Raw genomic sequence first — 21957 nt, forward strand, 5'->3', positions numbered from 1 at the left:
CATCTTTGACCGCTCTCCCGGAGCCGCCACCCCGGCGAATTGATAGGTCGGCCCGACGTCTGCCTCGGACAAACCCCTCCCCCCTCCCATGACTTGTATTCCCCGGAAACGTTCCGATTCGCTCCGCCTTGTCCAACGTCGACGGCCGCCTCGACCGGGCGCGCGCTCCGGCCTCGCCGCCCAGAGACCAACCGGTGCCTGCCCGCTCTGCGCTCAGGTCCTTCCGACGCACAAAGACGCCGGGCGGTTCCCTCTTCCGTGAGCGAGTCGATCCAGAGCCGCCATTCGTCCGGTCACCATCTCGATGCCGTCGCCTCCCCCGCCTCCCCGTGCTGTCGTGCTCCACAGCCCGCGGGCCGGAGACGGCCCCTTGCCCTCGCCCGGACTCCCTCTCTTCTTGACCTTCCTTGTCGATTCGCCTTTACCCTTCCTGTTGGGGCCGCCACCGGTACTGTGTCCAGGAAGAGCAGCCTCCTCCGTGCCGCCTGGTCCTCGTATGTACATATGCGCCTCCCGCACACCCTGGAGGGGAGGGACTTTTGTCTCCATGATACGGTAGTATGTTTCCATGGCAGTAGGGAGCAGCAATGCAGTTTTCATCTCATCTCATCGTACGGGGGTTCCCTCACGTCTCTTTTCCCTGAGGCTGTGTGCATGTACCACCCCTGGAGCCGACGATGCCTGAGTATCTCGTGGAGAGACGATCTGGCCCTTTCATCTCGGGACATGCCGGACCCTGCCCGTGTTTCCCATTTCCACATGTATATCATGTTCAACTACTTACCGACTGCCCTTCTATACTATGAGGTCCATACTGAGACAGACCGATCTAGCCGGATCATCGGCGGTGCTCTAGTGCTCTAATAATAAACCATGCTCCCGTCCCGTTCTACCCCGGGCCCTCATCGCCGGCGCCATTACAATTAAGCATACTCCGCTGTTTATCCCAAAGCTCTCCCATGTATAAGGTTTCATATTCCCAAATGCAGACATCATCGACACGAACCACCAAAAAAAGGGAGGGGGGCGGGGGGGCAAGTACCAATGCAAACATCCCCGAGCTGCATCTTGCCAGCAGCGGAGCAACAGCCGCCAGACAAACAACAGCCCCGCTCACTCGGCCTCCTTGGACGACTTTGTGCGCAGCTTCATGAGCGCGTACACGAGGGCGTACGAGCTAAAAACCATGAGCACGACAATGCCCGCGTCGCGCCAGCCGTACGAGTAGTCGCCCAGGTTGAGCGTCGCCAGGTAATCCTCGGCGCGCGTAAACGAGCACACGCGGCACGCGGCCGTCGCGTCCGGGTTGACGAGGTTGCTCGCGGCGCCGGGCCCGCGCGGCGCCAGGAAGTCGGCCAGGTAGGCGGCGCACGAGGTGCCGTTGGGCGGGTCGAGGACGGCAAACTCGCCGGCGGCGCAGCGCACGGGGCTGCCCCACAGGTCGAAGACGAGCATGCTGCCCATGAGGTAGTTGAAGGGGTTGAGGTAGTACATCCAGTAGCGCCAGAAGGGCTGGATCTGCTGGTACGGCACCAGGACGCCGCAGAAGGAGACGAGGGTGCCGAGCAGCAGCGGGTTGACGAGCGAGGCGAAGACCACGTTGGGCGCGTAGGCGGCGACGAACTGCCCGATGCCCGTGTAGAGGAACTCGTAGGCCAGCATGACGAATAGCGTGGCGCCCGCGCGCTGCGACGCCGCGGGGAAGCCGACCGTGTAGTACCAGCAGACAAAGTAGACGACGCCGCAGAGCAAGAGGTAGGGCATCTCGGAGAGGACGAGCCCCGTGACAAAGGCCACCCACGAGTACGTCTTGGACTTCTTCTCGCGCGTCTCAAATATGTCGCGCCGGTGGATGAAGAGCGGCTGCAGCTGCGCCAGCACGCCCGGCGCCACGAAGATGAAGTTGAAGATGGTGAAGAGCTTGAGCTGCAGGTCGCCCACCGAGTCGCCCACCATCCAAAACGAGAAGCCGTTGAAGAGCGCCGAGAAGACGTGCAGCGCCAGCTTGTTGTTGACGTAGTCGGTGTTGCGGTACAGCGACACGTTCATCCGCCGCGTCACCAGCCGTATCTGCTCCCGCAGCGGCGTCGCAAACTCGTGCCCGTCGTCGACGGTCCCGGGGGGCTTGGCCGCCGCCTCGCGCACGATGCGGTCCAGCTGCGCGCTCACGGCCGCGTGCTCGGGCGACTCGAGCCACACGGCGCTCCAGTCGTGGCCCTGCGACAGCTGGCCCCCCGACACCACGTCAATCATGTGCTCGGCCGGGTTGGCCTCGGGCGGGCACCGTGCCCCGTGCCGCCCAAAGTACTCGCGGATGGTCCGCGCCTGGTCGCCAATGTCGCCGAAGTAGACCGTCTTGCCCCCCTTGGCCAGCAGCAGCAGCCGATCAAACTGCGCAAAGAGCTGCGCCGACGGCTGGTGGATGGTCACGAGAACAGCCTGCCCGACGGCCGCCAGCTTGCGCAGGAAGCGCACCGTGTGAAAGGCCGACTGCCCGTCCAGGCCCGACGTCGGCTCGTCGAGGAAGATAAGGATGCTGGGCTTGGACACGAGCTCCACGCCAATGGTGACGCGCTTGCGCTGCTCCACGCTCAGCCCCGCGCCCACCTCCCCGATGAGCGTGTCGGCCAGGTCGTGGAGCTCGAGTAGGTCGATGATGGCGTCGACGTACGCCAGCTTCTCCGCCCGCGCCGTCTCGCGGCTCTGGCGGAGCAGCGCCGAGAACTCGAGCGCCTCGCGGACCGTCGCGAACGGCTCGTGCACGTCGAGCTGCTCGCAATAGCCCGCAGACCGCTGGAACGAGACGGGCAGCGGCCTGCCGTCCACCATGACGGACCCGCGGATGGTGCCCTCGGTCTTGCGCCGCGCCAGCACGTCGAGCAGCGTCGTCTTTCCAGCGCCCGATGCCCCCATCAGCGCCGTGAGCTTGCCCGGCTCGACCCAGCCCTGCACGTTGTCGAGCAGCAGACGGTCACCCGCCGGCGTCTTAACCGTGTACGAGAGGTTCCTCCAGGTGAAGACGGACGTGTTTCGAATGAGGTTTGGCTGGGCCGCGTCGCTATCGCCCACGTCGGTGCCAGATCGCGAGCTCGGGTCTACGGCGTGTTTCCGCGCCGTCTGGCCCTCCTCGTCCGCCTGCCGCGGCGTGGCGCCGACGCGGCGGGCGCTCTCTCGGGGAATCAGCAGGCTCGGCCCGTTCTCCGACGACGACCGCCAGCGAGATGTCGACCAGACGGTGATGGCGACAAAGAGCGCCCACCAGGCCCACACGATGCCAAAGTTCCTCCACAGGTGCGAGTGGCTGTAGGAGAGCGACGCCAGGTAGTTGTCACCAGTGACAAATGTCTGTCCCGGGACGGCGCCGCCCACCCCGGCGCACGCCTGCCGGCTCGAGTCGGTGAATCCGGGGCCGCTTGGGATCAGGTTGTTGCCCACGCAGGGGATGATTTTGTCGTGGAACTCGTTGGACAGAAGGGCGTCGAAAGCGTAGGCCAGCGGGTCGATCCAAAAGATCCATACAAACCACGGGTGCATCTGCGGCTTCTGGATCATGTAGCCCGTGTACATGATGGCGGCGGCGATGGTGAAGCCCGAGACCTTGGAAGCGCCGTCAAACGTGCTGAAGGAGGCGCCAATCGCCCGGAAAAGCGCCGTCATGCACTGTCGGGAGGGACAATGTCAGCTTCGCCCAAGCGTGCCCGGGAACCGCATGACACAGAGACTGCCTCGTCGGGAGCCTGAGCGCTGCCGCGTCGTGGATTCTGCACTTACCATGGTGGTGGCCACAACGATGATCCAAAAGGTGAAAAAGGTCTCCGCCGACATGGTCAGGCCGACCATGAAGTACAGTATCAGGGAGAACGTGGAAACCTGGAACAGGATGACGGGGATGTCGGCGGCAATCTGGGCGATGCAAAAGGCGGCAGGATGGAACAGGGCAAACGACTTGTGCTTGAGCAGCACGGGTCTGCCGGTGAAGGAGTCGGTCACCTCGGACATGGACAGCAGACTGTTGAAGAGGATGGCAAAGAAGCACGCGCCCGACTTCATAAACAGTCCCGCCGACGTGCTGGGCGCGTTGTAGAAGAGCGAGCCCGCAATGAGAGCCTGGACTATGGTCGATATTTGCTTGATGAGAAAGGTCGCCTTGTCGCCCCAGAGAATCTGGTATTGACGCGCGATGCAGGCCTTGACCTGGCCGAGGAAGCCAACTGTCATGGGGCTCTTAGCAGGCAGCCCCTTGTCCTTTTCCATGGCGACGCCCTGGCGGAAGAGGGTCGTTTTGTTGTTGGCCTCGTCTGTGGACGGGTAATCGTACTCTGCCCTCACTGACTCGTGAATCGGGGACTCTTCGTACACTTGTCGGATGGCGTCTGCGGTGCGTGGGAAGCTGTGCTGCATGTCTGACCGGACCTTGCGCTCGGTGGGCACGGTGACACCCGTCAAGTAGTCGGCGACATTGGCGCCGGGCGCGCACACAAAGCCCAGCCTCTCCATGAAGGGCCTGGCTTCCCGCATGGGGCCGTAGTACATCTCCTTGCCCTCGTCGAGGACCAGCACTTTGTCGAAGAGGTTGTAGATGCCGTTGCCAGCCTGGTACAACGTGACGATGGAGGCGAGGCCGAGAACGTCTGTCATGGCGCGAATTGCCTTGGCGAATTCCAGGGCCCTGTGTCGAGTCCCAGTGTCAGTAGAGGGGGCCGCATGTGCAAGAGACGAAGAGGGCTGCTCACGAGCTTGCGTCGAGGCCCCTGGTCGAGTTGTCCCAGCAAAAGACACTCCCCCTAGATGCCAGGCACTCGATGATGGAGACTCGCTTCCTCTCCCCCCCCGAAACGCCACGGACAAACGCGTTGCCCACCTTGGTGTCCATGGTGTGCTCGATGCCCATGGACTTGAGCAGAAACTCGCCCGACTCTTTGCGGAGCTCTTCCTTGCTGTTGACTCCGTCGGGTAACTTGAAAGGCACCTTTAACCGCGTGGCAAAGTCCATTGTTTGCCCCACGGTCAGCGTCGGAAAGAATAGTTCCTCTTCCGTGTTCATGATGATCTGGCCACTGTACTGCTTGGCCTCGGCGGCCTTCATGGAGCCGTAGTGGACGTCGCCGGCGACGTTTGCGTAGCCCCTTCGCTGGTTGGCCAGGACGTTGAGCAGCGTGGTGCAGCCCGAGCCCGGCCGGCCCAGGACCAGCAGCATCTCGCCGGGCTTGACGCATCCGTGGCTCTGCTGCAGGATCGTCTTGAGAGGAGCCTTGTTCCGAGACTCCTTGATGAGCTTGGGGATGTTGAACTGAGAAACGAAATTTTCGTGGATGGCGGCTTCGGCGCTGATGGCTTCGACGGTGAGCTTCTGCCAGGTCACGCCAAGCTCACGAGGTGGGAAGCCGGAAGCTTCGTCTCTTGCGCGGAAGGCGACGACCTTGGGCTTCAACTCCCACTCTGCATCGCCGTAATGCTGTTCGCTTTTCAGCGTGCTGCCACTGTCGGCCAGTGGGACATCCTCGTCATGCACCATGGTGCCCGGCGGCGAACTGGAGAAGGTCTCGGAGGCGTCCAAGCTGGTGTTGATGAGGATTAATGCGGAGAAACACGGGTCAAACGAAAAATAGCTGCCTTCCCGTAGCGTCAAGGATGAATAGAAAGCAAACAACCTCGACAAGGGCTCCGAATCCCAAGGCCTTTGCCATGGTTGCGGTCTTATAAGCAACGTCTAGGTGGGTCCTCGGTGTTGTTAAGGATGCCGAGCAGACCCATAAAGTTTCCACCGGTGGCCGATGACCCCAGGCAATGACGGGCGAAACGGCCCAAAAAGAAAGAAGCGAGCAGTCAGGAGGCGAAGCGATGCTCTTGCGAAGCCAGATTATCGTTGCGACGGAGCGGCAGTCTCGGGGAAAGCATATCCACTCGAGGCTCCGTCGACAAATATTGTACAGTAGCTCGGCCGCGGTCCAGGGTCCAGGGTCTGGAGTCTAACTTTGGCCTTTGGACCTCGCTGTTTGAATGCCGCTTAGTCAACGAATAAGATTGACGTTGGCGCTGAAGAGGAGAAGCGCAAGGGAGCGTTGGAGGCTCTTGAGCAGGCGCCTCCCCACGGTAGAGCAGACGGTTCCGGGCCATGGTTCCGGGCCATGGTGGCAGAATGACAATGCCTTGGTCGAGTCCATGGCCAAGACAAGCATCAGAGCAAGTCTTTGTCGGAGAATAGCTCTTCTTGGATGGTGGATGCAGCGTCGTGTCGTCTCGCCAGCTTCAATGATGCGTGACTAAGCGGGAAATATCTTCATCAGCCAGCAAAAGTCTAAGCATCATCTCGGACGAAAACACGAGCTCGGTTTCCTTTTCTCGAACGTTTTGTCATCTCTCGCCAGCGTCGGCATCGCGCGTGTCCGACCGTCGGTGTCGTCGTGGAGTCGTGAGCACTGAGCCCTGGGGGTTGTGGTTCTCCGCTTAGTCAGCGGGAATCGGAGTCGCTCTAACAGAAGCCCCGACGTCCAGCCGACCACCGAAGCATCATCCTCGCCGCCAAGCCCGACCCGACGTCTCTGAAGCCCGCTGCATCTCTGCCAGAAGCCGTCGGCAGGCATCTCCATTCATCCATCCATCCGGCTCACGGTGTACGTGTCACTCGGTCAGCCTGATCCGCTTGCTCCCTGCCCTCCGTCTTAGTCCGGGGCACACCTCAACTCGAGATTCCGACAAGGGCTTATTTCTAAGCGTTTTAGGACAAGAGACATGCCGCTCCGCTCCGAGATTCCATAGCTCCCTCACAAGGCAATCATGCCCAGGCAAAGGCGAGCGTGCGACACGTGCTACAAGCGAAAGGTGTCTCTCTCTCGCGCCTCTGCACGGTCGATAAACACAGTTGTCTCCTTCATGTTTGATCTGTCCAAGCCACTCATTGGCCAGAGCTTCCGCTTACCGTGCCTAGATCCAGTGCGATGCGTCCGAGGCTGGTTCCTGCGACTGGTGCAGCCACCACGGCCTCCCGTGCACATTTACCCGCGCAAGGGGCAACAAGAGACGCATAGTGTGAGTGTTCTGCGTTCGCATGCCCTCCATGGTGATTGACCAAGTCTCTTATATACCGCAAGTGAGCGAGCTAACGGCAACCCTCCAAGATCCCGCGTCGCGTCGAGGCAGGCTCTGGCTGCACGCACACAAACAGACGCCTCTCACACGGTAGCAACCGAAGACGCAACTAGTGCCTCTGTCGCATCTGCTACATCTTCCCCGGATCAGGGCCGCCCAGCCGCCCAGCCAAATGATGTCTGCACAGCCCCGGCGCTTTCTGGGACCGAATCCCCGCGCCCAATGCGTCTGAACAACGCTGCTCTCGGGAAAATCTACATCTCCGGGCACAACTTTGGCACATTTTGCACCCGGGACGGCATTCCTCAGTTCACGGCTCAGGGCCAAGAATGGATCTTCTCCAGGACGGGGCAGTGGCTTTCCTTTCAGAGGCTCTATGCTGCCGAGAACCCACCTGCTCCCTGCTTCTCCAAGCTCTCTCTGGACCAGGCCTCTCATGGCCAGAGGATGCGCTTGCCTGAAGAATGGATTGTATACTCTCTCCTAAAAGCTTTCCTGGCCTCCGACTTCCGGCTCGTGTTTCCGATGCTGGACGGTGTTCTGTTTGAGGATACCATCCGGCTGGCTTATACGCAAGACACCGTCCAGACCCTCGAGAAACGCAGTGCCAACGCCTGCGTCTTTGCCTTTCTTTCCATGGTCGGCCCTCGGCGCTTGGGATGCGAAGCCGCTCGGCTCGTCAATGGTGATGCCTGCGCGGCTGAAGCACAGGTCTTGCTGTCCGACTTTCTCGAGGAATCGAGCATCACGATGCTGCAGACTGTACTCATGCTGGTATGCGACCAATTTTCTTCCGGGCTGTCCACCTTTAACCTTAAAATCCATGTGTGACTAACAGCTGTTCTTCGTCTGGCACAGCTCGCGTACGAGACTTTCTCTGGCCGCCTGCAAGCTGCGTCAATGTACCATGCAGTTGCCTGCCGGTGCGTGTTCGTCCTGGGAGGGCATATGCTCATACCCTCTGCGCCTCACCACGGCGAGCTGGGCGTGCAGGACCGCGAAGATCGACAGCTTCGCATATTGTTCTGGGTATGCTACGTCTTCGACAAAGACATAGCCCTTCGCACGGGTCAACCGCCCATCATCAGCGACGAATTTTGCGACCTGACCTTTCCCGAATGGTCCGACGAGAGTCGCTTTGCCACCAACTCTCCGGCTTGTGACAACGCAAGCACGTCTTCAAACAACGGATTCAGAGCTCCATGGTTTCCCAACGACCTGCGACTGAGCCTGCTCAAGTCCAGGGTGTGTCGATTGCTGTACTCGGCCCCTTCTTTGCGGCAGTCGGACGCCGAGCTCCTGCGCACCATCCGCGAGCTAGACGAAGAGCTCGAGAGCTGGCGTCTGTCCATTCCGGCCGACTTCTCGCCCACCCTGTCTGTATCCGAGAAGCACGCGAGGCTGGTCGCGGACCTGGACATATCCAGGAGCATGCTGCACATTGAACTGAACCTGAATTATCAATACCTCATGAACGCCATCCACGCTGCCAGTGGCAGGTGCATGGTCGATGGAAGTGGTCCCGGCCAGGCAGCGTCGTTTGGGGTCCGGTCGAGTCTGGAGCTGTCCGTGGAAGCCAGCCGGTCGACGCTCATATATCTCAGCGCGGCGGCAAACCGGCTTGTCGGCGAAGCATTCTGGTATGTGAGATTTCCGCCCAGTTGTTATCAGGACGCCTCATGCGGCACTTGCGTGGGCTTTCTGACACACGCGTAGGGTCTTTGTCTTCTACCCCGTGTCAGCCCTTGTGACCATCTTCTTCAGTATCCTGAGAAACCCGCTGGATGAGCAGGCAACCCAGGACGTGGAGCTGCTCGGTTTGGCATCCAACATCATCAAAAGCATGCCCATCAGTCAGATCACAGCTCACGAGATGGCGTACCTGGGACGCGTGGATGAGTTTGTTGCGGAACTCGGAAGATTAGGCAAATGTGCCATCGCAAAGTCGCGGAACGAAGCCAAAGAGTACGCAAGGGCAGGTTTCTCAGACAATTGTGCGGGCTGACGAGCCATGTTCGACGGTCTTTACACAAGAGCGGAGGCTTGGACGAACACCTTGCCAGCCTGGCGCCAACTACCGCAGTGATGCAACGAGACCTCGGCGGCGTTCATGGCTGCAAGGACGGCTTCCTGGATGGATAGCAGGAGGTCCTGGATTGATGGTATTCATCTTGACCTTGCCCACCAAAGGCAAACCAAGTCTTGTTTAATACTTGCCTCATTTTACGATTACGCACTGCCCCTTCTGCCAGCCTAATATGCTGAGGAGCGAGACAGGCCGCAGGAGCAGGATCTCATGTGCCCTATCGCCGGTCCTGTTGGCCGACGTCTGGTATCAAGAGACGGAAGTCATGTCACGGGCCGACCAATCTGTATCATGGACCAAAAATACGGGACGGCTGCTCTTGAGTCGTATCAGGCGAGAGCTTGCTCAATCAGTGGCACGATTGGTGGCCGCAAAAGGAACATGGTTTGATGCCGTTGTCCACGAGTTCTCGGCCAACTTGAAGTTGTACGCCTCGCTTGCATCGAACCAGCCTTGACCTGTTTAGTGGGTTTTCGAAGTCGGCAAATCTGCCCTCAAGGGGTAATACCTATTAGCTACACCTTGGGACTAGACAAGTCCTACAGCGGGCGCCTGAATAGTTACCGAGACACCCTCCGATCACCAGTCCTGGGTCCGGCTACACGCTGCCGGGGCCGGCCCAACCAGTGGCGTCAAGCATCAGATAAGAGAGACGACGGGCGGAACCGTGGGACCATCCGTACTAGAGCAAGGCGTCTGGACGAGCAGTCATCGCCAATGATCCTTGACGCTTGTGTCGGAAATGACGCCGCCGAGCTCATTGGCATCCTAAACCTTGATCTGTCTCTCCTCTCATGATACACCTGTCACAGCAGATGTTAGCTACCACCACGTCCAATATCACTTGAGTGTTCATCAGCGTCCTCAAGGACGGGTCTGGGTTGAGAAGATTTCTAGCATCACGGCATGTATTCACTGAAAGACACATGTGTCATTCGCAGAGGCGCGGCCGGCCACCTGATGAAGCGTTTGCCAGCGGCGGCATAGCCAACGCCCGGCTTGCGAACAGCGGCGACAGATGACGGAGCCGATGGAGCCGTCGAACGGCGTCTGTTGACCAACATTCATGGGCCCGCCATGAGCCAACACGCCCTAGACGCCGCAATCCACAAGCCGGCCGGGAGTGACATGCACCGGCGCACGATCGATCTGGCATTCGGGTCCCGACATGGTGGTCCTGGTGTCGCGAGCCTTGCCTAGCGTTGGCAGAGTCGAGCTGCGCCGTAGACGCAAGCCACCAAAGTCAAAGGCGACGACGCCAGGCCCAAACCCCATGCGGACGTGTCGCGAACAATGTCCGTGCCCGAGAGTTTGCCCCGACCGTTGCCCAAGGGCCGGGAAGGAAAGACTGTTGCCACGCGCCAAGCTGTCAAGGCATGCCATGTTTGAAGTTTCCCACGACGGCACTCTGGGCGCCATTGAACGGAGGACGGGACCGAGCGGGCTCTGCATTCCTCCGAAGCACTGTTGCGGAAGCCGGGAGCGGATTGATCGGCAGTGGGACGAGACGGCCGTTGGGGTCAGCGAGACGACACCCGAAACGCGTGCGCTAGGCAAGGACGGCGTCGGGAGCGGCCGCGCTGATGGGCTGCGACACTACGGGGAATTGCCGAACCAGCTCGTTAGGCCCATGGGCCGCCGCGCCTGGAGAGCCTGCACGGACGGCGTCATTCCCCTTGTCAGCCGCCGCCGGCTCCACGTCCCTCCTCTCCGCCGGATCCGAGTCTCCAGACCACCACCGGGCGACGCTGCTGACTTGCCAACAGCCCCCTCTGCCGGCAAGCACCATAGTCTGGCATCTGTACCGGGCGGTCGAAGCGGTTGGTTGGCAGGGGCTGGTCAGGAGGCAGTGAGCAGCAAGAGTTCTTCATGTGTCCCCCGCCACCGCTATCGTCTGTCCTAGACGCCCACCGCCGCAGCCGCCACCCAGAAGCAACGGGGGCGTCGAGTTTCGGACGCGGATGGTGGTCCGGCAGATGGCCTGGTGTGCCCGCGCTTGACCTGCCGTCACGCCATTGGCCCGCGACACCACACCCTGGCAAGAGGACGCCTACCCATGCCCCTGCAAGAGCATCATGACATGTACTGTAGCGCGGGGGCGGGGTCTGCATCTGCCTGGCTACGTGGCGGCTCGAGAGCCCGCGATGGGGCACTTGGCCACTCGCACCAGGACGTTCTTGGATGTCGCCGTGACCAGTCAAAGGGGGAAAGCAGGCATCGGCTGCAAGGCGGTTTGTGGAGGGGGACAGACCGGCTGCGCGAACAGGACTACCACCACCGCCCACGGTCGCCACGACCACCACCCAGCGACGAGGGACGGGGGCGGCGCCGTCGTGTTTACTCTCTCACGAGGGCCGAGGCAATGCAAGGACGTGCTGTCGTGTGCGTGACGGTTCGCCGCGGGTGAAGCGGGGAGTAGGAGGCGAGAGGCAAAAGGCGAGAGGGAGCGAGGGCGACAAAGGACGGACGTGTAAGCACGCACAGCACGGCACAGTCACACGGCCGAGGCAAAGACTGGGGAGACCAAGCGCCCGCCGCCAACTGTTTGCAGGAGGCACACGAAGAAGGAAGAAGTGCATCGTCCATCATCATGTGGCACGGCAAGCCCTCGATCCATGCGCTGTGCCCAGGCAGACGAGACAAGAACAACAAAACGGGGCAGATGGTGCACGCCACCCACGCCAACGGGGTCCTGGGGAATTTGGCGGTGAGGATGGAGAAGGCGAAGATGATGGGCGATGGAGAAGCGCCGCACAGACACACACTCTCTGCCTGTCATTCTCCTTTCTCCTGCTCGCCCTTGCTCTGATGGAGGGTTCCCTCTCTACACCATGCGCTGCATGCATACGTGCCTCCAGAGTGCGTGCAGGACCGTGCAGCCCGGGCCTATCGAGGGGATGATGGGTGGATGTGGCCGCGGCGGGACTAACGGGGGGCGGGACGGGCACGGGTCTTGACACGGTCGGTGCTGGTCCCCACTGCGCGGTCACGACGGTTGCTGGATTTTCTTCCGTCGGTTGGTTCCAGCGGCAGAGCCTGGGAGTGTTGGCTTGTCAAGGTGAGTAGAGCGAGTGCGTGTGTGCCAGCCAAGGAGGGGGGGGAGAAGGGGAGTGGCGTGGGTGAGTTTGTCGAGTACAATGCAGTGCGTCCCCTCGACGACGGCGCCCTTGGAGCCACGGTCTGGCTGGCTGGTTCGTTGCTAAGGCATGTCAAGTATGCACCGAGTATGCACCTACGTGGGTGTGAGAGCGTGTGCATGCAGCCTGCAGCCGGGCTTGCATAGGCCCGCGCCCGGCTCCATGCAATGGTCAAGCATCACGCCTCCCGAGAGGGCCATACACTACTTCGTACATGGCCAAGCCAACCAACCACTCTCTTACTCACTCACACTCCGGCGCTCTCTCTCTCACGCCCCCCTTTGCTCAGTGGTCGAGTCTGTGAATCGCCCCAATCATCGCTGCGCGCACACGGGGCCTGGACGGCATGGGGGCTAGGCTGCTTCCTTTCTTTCCAGTTGCAGTGCCGTGGTGCTACTGTTGCTGCTGCTGCTGCTACTGTATGTATAATATTGTAGAGTGTGTGGATGGTCTACTGTGCAGTATCAGTCGCGGCATTGGGGTCTGGCCATCCATCCAGCCATCCTCAACACTGTCCTCTGCACCTACGGGGTGGCTAGGGAGGCGAAGTTTGCTTCCAGTGCCCGTCAGCCAGCTCGAATCCTCCCGCGCAAGGGACAGGATCTCCGAGGGGCCCCTTCAGACATATCACATTGGAGAATACGACCAAATGTGCATAGATGAGAATACAGTAAGTAGCAAGAATGGGAGAAACAAGTGCGGCATACGCCGTACTGTACACAGATACTCCCCAAACATAGTCCCATCTCCAGCCAACCCGTCGATACGATGTATTCAACCCCCCGAGACCGGATTAGGAGCCCCGGTCAACCTAGCTCTTCAGAAGAAATGCCTAGACAACCAGCAAAACGGGGGGAGCCCTCGACCGTGCAAAGCACCGTGCTAAACAGGCAAGAACAGAGCGTGTGTGTGTGTAAGAAATAAGAGAGAGGGAGGGTAGTAGCAGAGTGTGAGAGAGAGAGTAAGAGACCTCCGCGGCCAAGCCCCCAGGTTAAACCTCCGACAAACAGCGGGTGGCCGGACTGGCTCCCGCCACGCCGACCCGGGAGATGGAGGGCCGCGACTTGGGAGACAACGACTTGGGAGGCAAGTTCCGAGGAGCTACCAAGATAACCCGCAGCTCTTGAAGCAAGGAAAGCAACGAGAATGCCCTCGACTACTGCCGGCAGACACCCATCCGGCGTGCAACTCGCGGCACCATCAAGGTCCCGCCTCCACACCAAGTTGCTCAACCTCATCTTCAGGCCAGAAAGTCAGTCTCACGGCAGCGAGAGAATAAAGATTGGTTCAACGTATTGTATTGTGTGGCGATTGGCCGACGCAGCCGGGAAGTGACCAGCCCGCGTCGCCTCCCAACATGCCGTTCCAACGTGTGCTAAACCGAGTCCACCCTCCCTTTCGGGTGGCAGACGCTGAAGGGGGGGGGGCTGCTGAGGCCCTTCTATCTTGTCTCGCAAAGGGAAAGACGCCCCATGTCCGTTTAATCCCATGAAGCCATTCCCGTTCGTGACCAACAATAAAGATATTGTAACCAAGATCCCAGTGGTAGCAAGGCCCGCCCCTGTTCGGGGCGCCGTCCTGTCTCTTTCATTTGACGTGCATCTCCGCACGCAAATATTCTCAAGTATCCATACTCGGTTCGTCCGTACCGGTAAAAATAGAAAGACAAAGATGAAGAAAATCCCGCTTCATTCTCAAGTCCATACTCGCAAGTACAGCACGCTTCATCCAGGCCCACTCATCTTCCCAAGACCGCAACAAAACTCCGCGCTGCAAGCAAAAATAGCCCAGGTGTACGTAAAGTCTTTGCGCACAAAAGTTGTGACACGAAGCGGAGAGCCGTGAAAGCGCACCAAATTCAGGTCAAGAATACAAAAATAGACCTTTTTGGCAGCCCTGAAAGCCCCGACAATCCAGATTTCGGACGTTTTGGTTTCGGCCGCGTCGAATAAAACGTCGGCTAGTTCCAGAGACGCCATGGGCGGTCAGCCCAGGCGTGATTCAAGGGAGTCAATATCGAATATGACAATATATGCAAAAGGCCAAGCCCTCTGGCAAGTGACAACGGGCATTGTACAGGCGGGTAAAGAAATAATCCCTAGTAGCAGCCCTGGAATGAAGGCATGAAGTGCACCTGCTGATGAAAGGCGGCCGGGTGTTGTGTCGCGGGGACCTGTTGAACGTATTTGACCACTTCCCACAGCGGGAAGAAGGAACGGGGCTGGTGACAAGGAGTTTGAACGGGAACCGGTGCCTGAATGGATACCGGAGCCGGCTGGCAAGCCAACGTCTGCGGAGCGGGCGGTACAGCCACGGGGGCAGAGACGGCAGGAACCGGTCCCGTGTAGTGCTGGGGCACAAACTCCTGGGAGTGGTAGACAGCCATCGAGTCCCTAACCTCCTCGGGTTCATATATGTGGGGAATATAGTCCTGGGGGAGCTCGTGCTGCTCCTGGATAAACTCTTCGTCCAAGTCGTCAAGGGTGGAGGCACTCGAGGTGAGAGATCCATCATCCGAAGACGTCGAGGCCGGCGAAAGGGGCGAATCGTACTCGTAGTCGTCGATAATGGCGTCCTCGTCAACGTATTCGGTGGGGGAGAAGGTAGCGGCGGTGGCGCGAGGTGGTGTCGATGAGGGCGTCGAGATAGATGCAGGGGCAACAGCAGGAACAGTAAAGGAAGAGCACGCCATGATCCGGTTCCGAAGTTCCGGCAGAGTGATCCTGTGTTCAGGGCTCGGGTTGAAGATGCGGGCGAGGATGTCGTTGAGCTCGTCCGACAGGGGAAGAATGGTCTTGAGGAAATCGCGCGACCGGGCATAGGCTCTGTACGTCGAGTCCTGGAACAAGGCATGTTTCCATGGGTTGCGTCCACAAGTCAGGTTAACCAGGATAACCCCTAAGGACCACACGTCGTTGGGCGCACACATGTAGTAAGGCCTGCGGGTAGAGGGGTCCAGACACTCTGTAGTCAAGGAAAAGAAGAGTCAGTGGATGGGTCTGGGATAGGGAAGGTGGACTGGTCATGTACCTGGACTCATGTAAAAGGTGGAACCGCAGCCGTAGTCCTCGGAGCGGTCATCTGACGTGGCCAGGCCAAAGTCGGCGAGCTTGACCGTCTCGCCATTGTCCGTGACCAGGATGTTCTCGGGCTTAAGGTCCCGGTGGTAGATACCCAGCTTGTGGCAGTGCTCGACGGCATCCAAGATCTGGAGGAAGATGTCCTTGGAGAGATGGTCCTTGCCCACGTACTGGCCACGCTCGGTGATGTTGAGGAACAGGTCGCCTTCGGGGCAGTACTCGAGGATGACATAGATGCAGTCCGGGTCATCGACAATCTTGAGCATGGACACGACGTTTGGGTGGGCCGAAGCCAGGTAGTGGAGGCGGATCTCGCGCTGCTGGTAGGCAACCTGACGGCGCTCCAGGGGGGAGCCATCCGGGGCAAACTTGCTCAGGCATTTGACGGCGTAGCGGACGCCCGTCTTAACGTCCATGGCCAGGTAGACGACGCCATAAGCTCCGGTGCCCAGGATCTCGGTCAGCTGGAGCTTACCCTCGAGCAGCCTTCCTAACCGGTCCTCGGGAGCCAGGGGCATGCACCGGGAGTTGAAAGGCCTCGGGGCGAAGACGGCGGGCTGTTGGTGGAGGTTGCTGGCCTTGACATGGTCGTAGGCCGGCGAGGCCGGGGGTGTAGGATATCCAAAGGGGCCATGGTGCTGCATGTTATATCCAGGGGAGGAGACGTCTCGATCCGGGCCGAGTCACGGGCCACGGATATTGCAAGCCGGAGAACGGCAGAGAGAGAAGAAAGAGAAGTCTTTCAACCAAAGGAAAAGAGACGTCAAGGAAACCAGGAGTCGAGCGGTTTAATGTCCACGGGCCGAAGGAATCCTGTTCCCCGAGTGGCGGTCTTGGTGATGGGGATAGGGGAATATATATAAAATTGGCAGAAGATGGACAGGGAAAATATCCGGAAGCACCTCAACAGCCGAGTCAACGGGTCGAGGAAAGGGTCTCCAAACGGACGCGCAACGACGGAGCCGGCGGCCAAGAGAGAAGAAAAAGAAAGGGTATGTGCGGAGGTGGATATCGTGGACACAACAGTCGCGGTGGACGAGGCGGCAATGCGAGGACGGATAAGTCGGAAGAGTCGGAGACGTGGTTGGTGGCGACGGAGCAGGAGGAGCGGACAGATGGAGGCCGGGGAGAGGAGGTTGATGAAGGAAGAAGAAGAAAAAGTGGTGCGTGGTGGGCGAGGAAGCTGAGGATGTAGAGAAGCGTATAAGTCGTGAGGCTCGGGCTGATGATGATGAGGCGGGCGGGATGAAGTAGATAACCAAGGAAAGGATAAATGGAGCGTGAGGCGGGAGGCGGTACGTACCCGCTCGATGCTGGGCGTGTGTGTCTGGTCTGTTCGGGAGGGGGTGTGTGGAGGGGCGTGGGGCACTGGGCGTGGGGCAAGAAAGGGTAGGAGGAAGGAAGAAGGGTATGATGTGCCCTACAGTGCAAAGTATCGCGTGCAGGGAGCATACACACTGTAACGGGCTTGCGCTGGAACTCACACGCGCACGCAGACACGGTGCACCGGGCAGGCTGTGTACTTGGCAGGCGCAGCAGGCGGCGGGGACGCATGGACGTAACGGCACACAGTGTGGATGCCCCGCCCGAACAGGCCGTGTCAACGAGCCGACTGACTGCGTGGAGCCTCGTCCTCTTGCTCGTGTGCAGGGAAAATGGGCCGGTCGCGGCTGGGATGGTACGTACCGCATGAGGCCAGCGCGACGGACCATTGACAGGCCAAAGCAAAAAGAAAAGAGGGTAAAAAGCAAGAGCGCGCTAACAGCAGCGAAAAGGCTAATGTGTGCGTGTGATATTTGGCCCGTCTGGCAGGGATGGCAGGGATTGCAGGGATGGCAGGATGGCAGGGATGGCAAGGGGGGAGGATGAGGATGGATGGGTGTGGATGGGTGGAGTCGCGACGAGTGGAGTGATTTTGAGCGAGTTGCGAGAGGGAGGTGTGGGGCGCCGTGCGCGAGTACGTACCTGGTCAGGAAAGAAGTAAAAAACCAATGGCAGATAAAAGAAAGGGAAGAAATGAGAGGCGAGCTAATGCACAAGCTATTCTTGACGCGGGACCCAGAATAATGATACATAATCGCAGACGAGGAAAAGAGAGAGAAAAAAAAGAGAAACTTTGTCCCCTTTGGGCGTCTCCACCCAAGCCAACCAGGGCAGGGATCCGCGTCTCGAGTGTGTGAGAAGAGTGTGTGAGTGTGACGCCTGACGCTTGTCTTTTTGCCTTTTTTCAAACATCGTCTTGCAGTATTTCGAGGTTGTTTTCTTTTTTTGACATTTTTTTTACCATTCTATGGTTACGGAGCTTGCTTGTTGTTCCTTGCTTTTTGCCTTTGGTCATCATCGCTGGAGACGACGATGGATGATAGATGGGGGGGGGGCCGAGGAACAGAGGAGGAGCAGGAGCAGGAGCAGCAGGCAGGTGGGAGACAGGAGACTCACTCACTCACCCTCACCCTCAACTCACCCTCGCACGCACTCACACCCGCCGTGATGCCCGTCCACAAGAATAATAAACATGCGCACGCACGTTGTCTCTCTCTCCAACACGAGCAAGCGGGCGGATAAACAAGGGCGGCGAGGTTGGGAGGGTGGCTCGGCTCTCTCTGCGTCATCGGTCCACCAAACAAAACACACAGACGCTCGCCAGCACCCCCAAAACCTTGGCCGGGTTCGCATCCACGCGTTGCCCGAATTCCAGGCGCCCGTGATTCAGTTGCCGACCTGTGCGAGGTTCCGTCCCAGCCGGACGTCCACTCCATGTACCATTGTGTGAACAACGATGAGCAAAGTTTGACTCTGGCCGCATGCTTGGCTGGACAAGGCCAGCTTTTGCACCCAGATGTCTCGGCTCCATCGTCATTCCCTGAACCCCTCGTGACCCCTTTGAATCGCCGTTTCTTTTTTTACACACAATCATTCTTATCATGAGCGCAGGACGAAAAGGCCCGCGCCTAGCTTCGGTCCGGCCAGGCTCTCGACGGCCCGACGTCGCCCGCCCCGGGGCTGTGTGTCTTGTCTACTGTTGCGCCGTTGAGCGCTTCGACCGCCTAGTCCCGACTGCCTAGTCCCGCCCGTCCTTGGCCGTTTAATCCTGTCGAGATGTGCGTGTCTGCTGCACCCGGCTCGCCCCAGGCCTCGTGTCTGTCTCGTCTCGCTGGCTCTGGCATGCGAGCGAGTGCGAACCCAACAGGCTAAAAGAGGAGTAAAAGGAGATGGAGGATGACTGAGGATGGGAGAATAAACCTTGAATCTTAGCCTTGCGGGGGCCGTCGTGTGTTGGAATTCCCATGCCCCACGCCCGCCGGTGAGGGACGGGGGGGGGGGGGCCAAGAGGCGGACGGGAATGCTTCAGGTTGGCTATATTTGCTGGCCCGTCAACGTGGGTGGGCTTTTGGCATAGTTTGGTTTACAACCTTGGCATACAGTAGCAGTGAGTCGCCGCCGCATGTCCGTGGGTAGCAGCAGTCCGAGGCCGTTGGAGCCGTCGTCTGCATGGCATCGCGAGAAATGCAGCACGGCGTCTCGGGGTCCCCTGCTGGGGAACCTCGGTTGGTTGAGAAGCATTCGCTCGCTCATTTGCCGCACCCTGTCACTGTCTACTTGCTAATTGGCGGTGGATTGTGCTCGACCGCCGGCACTGTACGGCACACAGTACGGTGCACCGAAGGCGTTCCAGGGCGGCCTGCTGTGGTGAATGCATGGCCAGTGGTCGGTTTGTGCGCAAAGCTTGTCGGCAGCCGCCGTCAGGCCATTCACAGCCCGCAACCACTGTCGCATCTGCAGGATTGTGCACTGCATCCAAGCATCCACCGGGCAGCCGTACAGTGTGTATGCGGCTGCGGCCTCTCCCCCATCGGCAGTTGGTCCCGTCTTGACACTGTGTGTCTCCTCCGCACTCTGGCCGGGCGCCCGCACAATCATTAAGTTATGCATGCATGGCCGCGGCGCAGACAAGCAGCCAATCAGCGGCCGCGCCGGCAGGAGTTGTGCAAACGAGGCGCAATCATGGATGGCCGCCACATTGGGGGCATCAAACATGCTCATGCGCGACTAATCATTCAGAAATGGTTGTCAGTTTGTCCCGAGATTGGGCAGGGGTGTGTTTGTGCTCGAGAGTCGAGAGGACCCTGAATCATCGCATCCCTTTCTTTTCTTTCTGCTGTCCCGAGTATCTGATGCGATTAGTACGCAGTCCTCTCTCCTTTGATCCGAATACATGTCTAGGGTAGTAGTAGTAATAGCAGCAGCATATTGGTGTTTGCTTTACTATGACTGCTCCTGGCAACAACAACAGCACAGCACATACACGCATTCACTCATGTGCCGGTGCAGCATGAGGCGGCTTGGTGCTATGCATGGCATCCCCCCAAAGCGGCAACGTCGGGAGATGCGTCTGTGCAATAGCAAACGGCGTATAGAGTTCATGTGCAGAGAATGGGCAGGCGTAGCTTTCCATGCCGCAATCTCGCCTCTCCCACTACCAAAACGTGGTCAGTTTATTAGCTTCCCGTCCGCAGACGTGATTGGCCCGGCCGAGACATGTGTCCTTTGCTGCAAGCAGCCTCGTCGTCGAGGGGTTGCAGAGAGCGGCTTGCAGAGTGCGGCTTGCAGGGCTGTGCTGCCACGGCATGGCATTGGATTGGGCTGGAACCCTGGCCTGCCTGCAGTGCAGGGCCGCCGCTGCCGAACAAGTGAGGCTGTTGGGGAAAGCAGTCTCGCGCCGACAGGCTTTGCATGTCGTGTTGCCAATCTCCGCCCCCGTCTTGCCCCGGTTCATCATCATTTGCTACACGTGTTCCCTGCCTCCCGCCGTTGGTGGGCCGCCATAGTTTGCGGCCGCCATGCCGGATGCATTCCAGCATCGTTGCATCGGCAAATGCCTGTGTATTGGGAAACGGCACCATCACAGGCGTCAAAAAATCAACGGGACCAAGATGTGGCGAGTCTGGCCACCAACGGACGATGCTGCCGACGGCACTGTGCGGCCTGGCTGCGTCGTGATCTGATCTCGGCGCTGTTTCGTCGTCTCCTGTCTCGGGGATTTTTTTTCTGGTGGGGGGGGGGCTTTTCGATACCTTGCCTTGTATCGGGTACTCGCCCCGGCACTCGAGCTGGCCTGGCGACTGCCGTCGACGGTACTTGCGGGTGCCTCGTGCCGGGATTGTTTTTGCGAGAAGGATTAGTGAGGCTGAAGAGGAGATGGCAGGGCGCTGTTGGTTGGTCCTGTCATGCCTTTGGTGGGCGAGATTTGTTTCTACTGTGCAGTACCAGCCAGTGACACGTCTGCGGCTCAAAATCTCCCTCAAGAGACCTAACTTGGGGGCACTCATGCAGCGAGTCTCTCGTAGCACGGAGCAGGTAATAGTCTGTAGTCTGAATCTCGTAGTCTCATCTGGTTTATGCCCCCCCTCCCCCAGCCGTTAGCGCGCCGGCGCCGTGTCATTCACGAGGTTCGTTTCCCAGGAAGGAAGGCGCTGCAGCCAATGCAGAATCAGCGGTCTGCCACCAATCAGGCAGGAGCAGATGGTCAAATGGTCAACGGGTCTAGCCAGTCCTCCTTTTCTCTCTCCAACGAGCCTCGTCGAGAGGCTTTTCCACCCTGCACCAATCATCATCCATCGTCTTGGCGTCTACGGAGTACGTGCCGCCGGCGGTGGTGCCCTGCCTGGTTTCAATCTCCGGGGGTGCGCACGAATAGCATCGTGCCATTTCCCCCTGGTGGCTGATGGGGCGTTTAATCTATCCTCTGACATGCGGAGCCAGCAAACACTCCCTGCAAGCGCCAGACACCCCGGACTCGACGTCTGTGGTGCTGAATTGCGATCCGCGAGACCGTCGCTTTTCTGTGTTTCGTCGGCGCAAGCCACTGCTCCGTCCTGGCTTCAACGCCTTGTCCGACATATACACACGCGACGCTGCAATTTGCCAGCCGCATCTACAACTGCCTGTCATTCATTGTCTGCCGAGGATTTGTGGTCATGGCTGCTTTGCTGCTGTAGGCAGCATCGCTCCGGAGGCGCGAAACATGTGTCGCTTCGTCCCATCTCATTATACACACAGCATGTGCAGTACTGTAGGCACACGCGTCTTCAACACGCCAGAGTCTCGGGGAGCGTTGCCATTGAAACTCGATCAGCACACGTCTCGTTCCACCTCTCGAGGCGCCATGACGGGGTTGCGTGCCCTCCCACGTACGATACATGTACGAATAGCCAGCAACGCTCCGACGCAGTCTCGGCGAGAAGCAGCACTTTCGTCTCAATGCAGTGAGCAACCCTCCCCCTCGGCAGAGACGGCGCGCGGCATGCTCGTCGAACCACGCGCCGCCTCCGCTCCCGCCGCCCGTGTTTGATGGCCGTCGGGGAACGCCAAAGAGGGGGAAGCCAAAATAGAACCAAAAGGACTGTCTGGGACGAAGACGCCCGTCGGCACGCAGCCGTCCGTCCCCTCCTCTTCCACCCCTCGGGCACAGGAATCGGGAACGAACCACAGGATGGGCGCCTACTTGGTGCACACAGACGAATAGCAAACACTCTTGTTCGACTCGGCCCATTCTCGTACGAGC

The 21957-nt window shown here is 59.5% G+C and overlaps 3 protein-coding genes across 3 annotated transcripts; 1 reads left to right on the plus strand and 2 right to left on the minus strand.

The window, feature by feature from the left end:
* Nucleotides 1–1113: 1113 nt before the first annotated feature.
* Nucleotides 1114–5515, minus strand: HRG_01061 (ABC-2 type transporter domain-containing protein; the record flags this gene model as incomplete). The annotated part of the gene is made up of 5 exons (XM_044859532.1): nucleotides 1114–3660; nucleotides 3772–4669; nucleotides 4734–4784; nucleotides 4851–5350; nucleotides 5405–5515. 5 exons carry the CDS (start codon nucleotides 5513–5515, stop codon nucleotides 1114–1116), a joined length of 4107 nt encoding a protein of 1368 aa, XP_044725932.1.
* A 1796-nt stretch (nucleotides 5516–7311) lies between these two features.
* Nucleotides 7312–9094, plus strand: HRG_01062 (fungal specific transcription factor domain-containing protein; the record flags this gene model as incomplete). Its single annotated transcript, XM_044859533.1, has 5 exons — nucleotides 7312–7863; nucleotides 7948–8210; nucleotides 8262–8588; nucleotides 8670–8729; nucleotides 8806–9094. 5 exons carry the CDS (start codon nucleotides 7312–7314, stop codon nucleotides 9092–9094), a joined length of 1491 nt encoding a protein of 496 aa, XP_044725933.1.
* Nucleotides 9095–14410: 5316 nt separating this feature from the next.
* HRG_01063 (kinase) lies at nucleotides 14411–16036 on the minus strand (the record flags this gene model as incomplete). The annotated part of the gene is made up of 3 exons (XM_044859534.1): nucleotides 14411–14533; nucleotides 14579–15276; nucleotides 15343–16036. 3 exons carry the CDS (start codon nucleotides 16034–16036, stop codon nucleotides 14411–14413), a joined length of 1515 nt encoding a protein of 504 aa, XP_044725934.1.
* Between the last annotated feature and the right edge of the window lie 5921 nt (nucleotides 16037–21957).

This window comes from Hirsutella rhossiliensis (genome assembly GCF_020360975.1).
Source record: "Hirsutella rhossiliensis strain HR02 chromosome Unknown scaffold00001, whole genome shotgun sequence".
Classification (NCBI taxonomy): Eukaryota; Fungi; Ascomycota; class Sordariomycetes; order Hypocreales; family Ophiocordycipitaceae; genus Hirsutella; species Hirsutella rhossiliensis.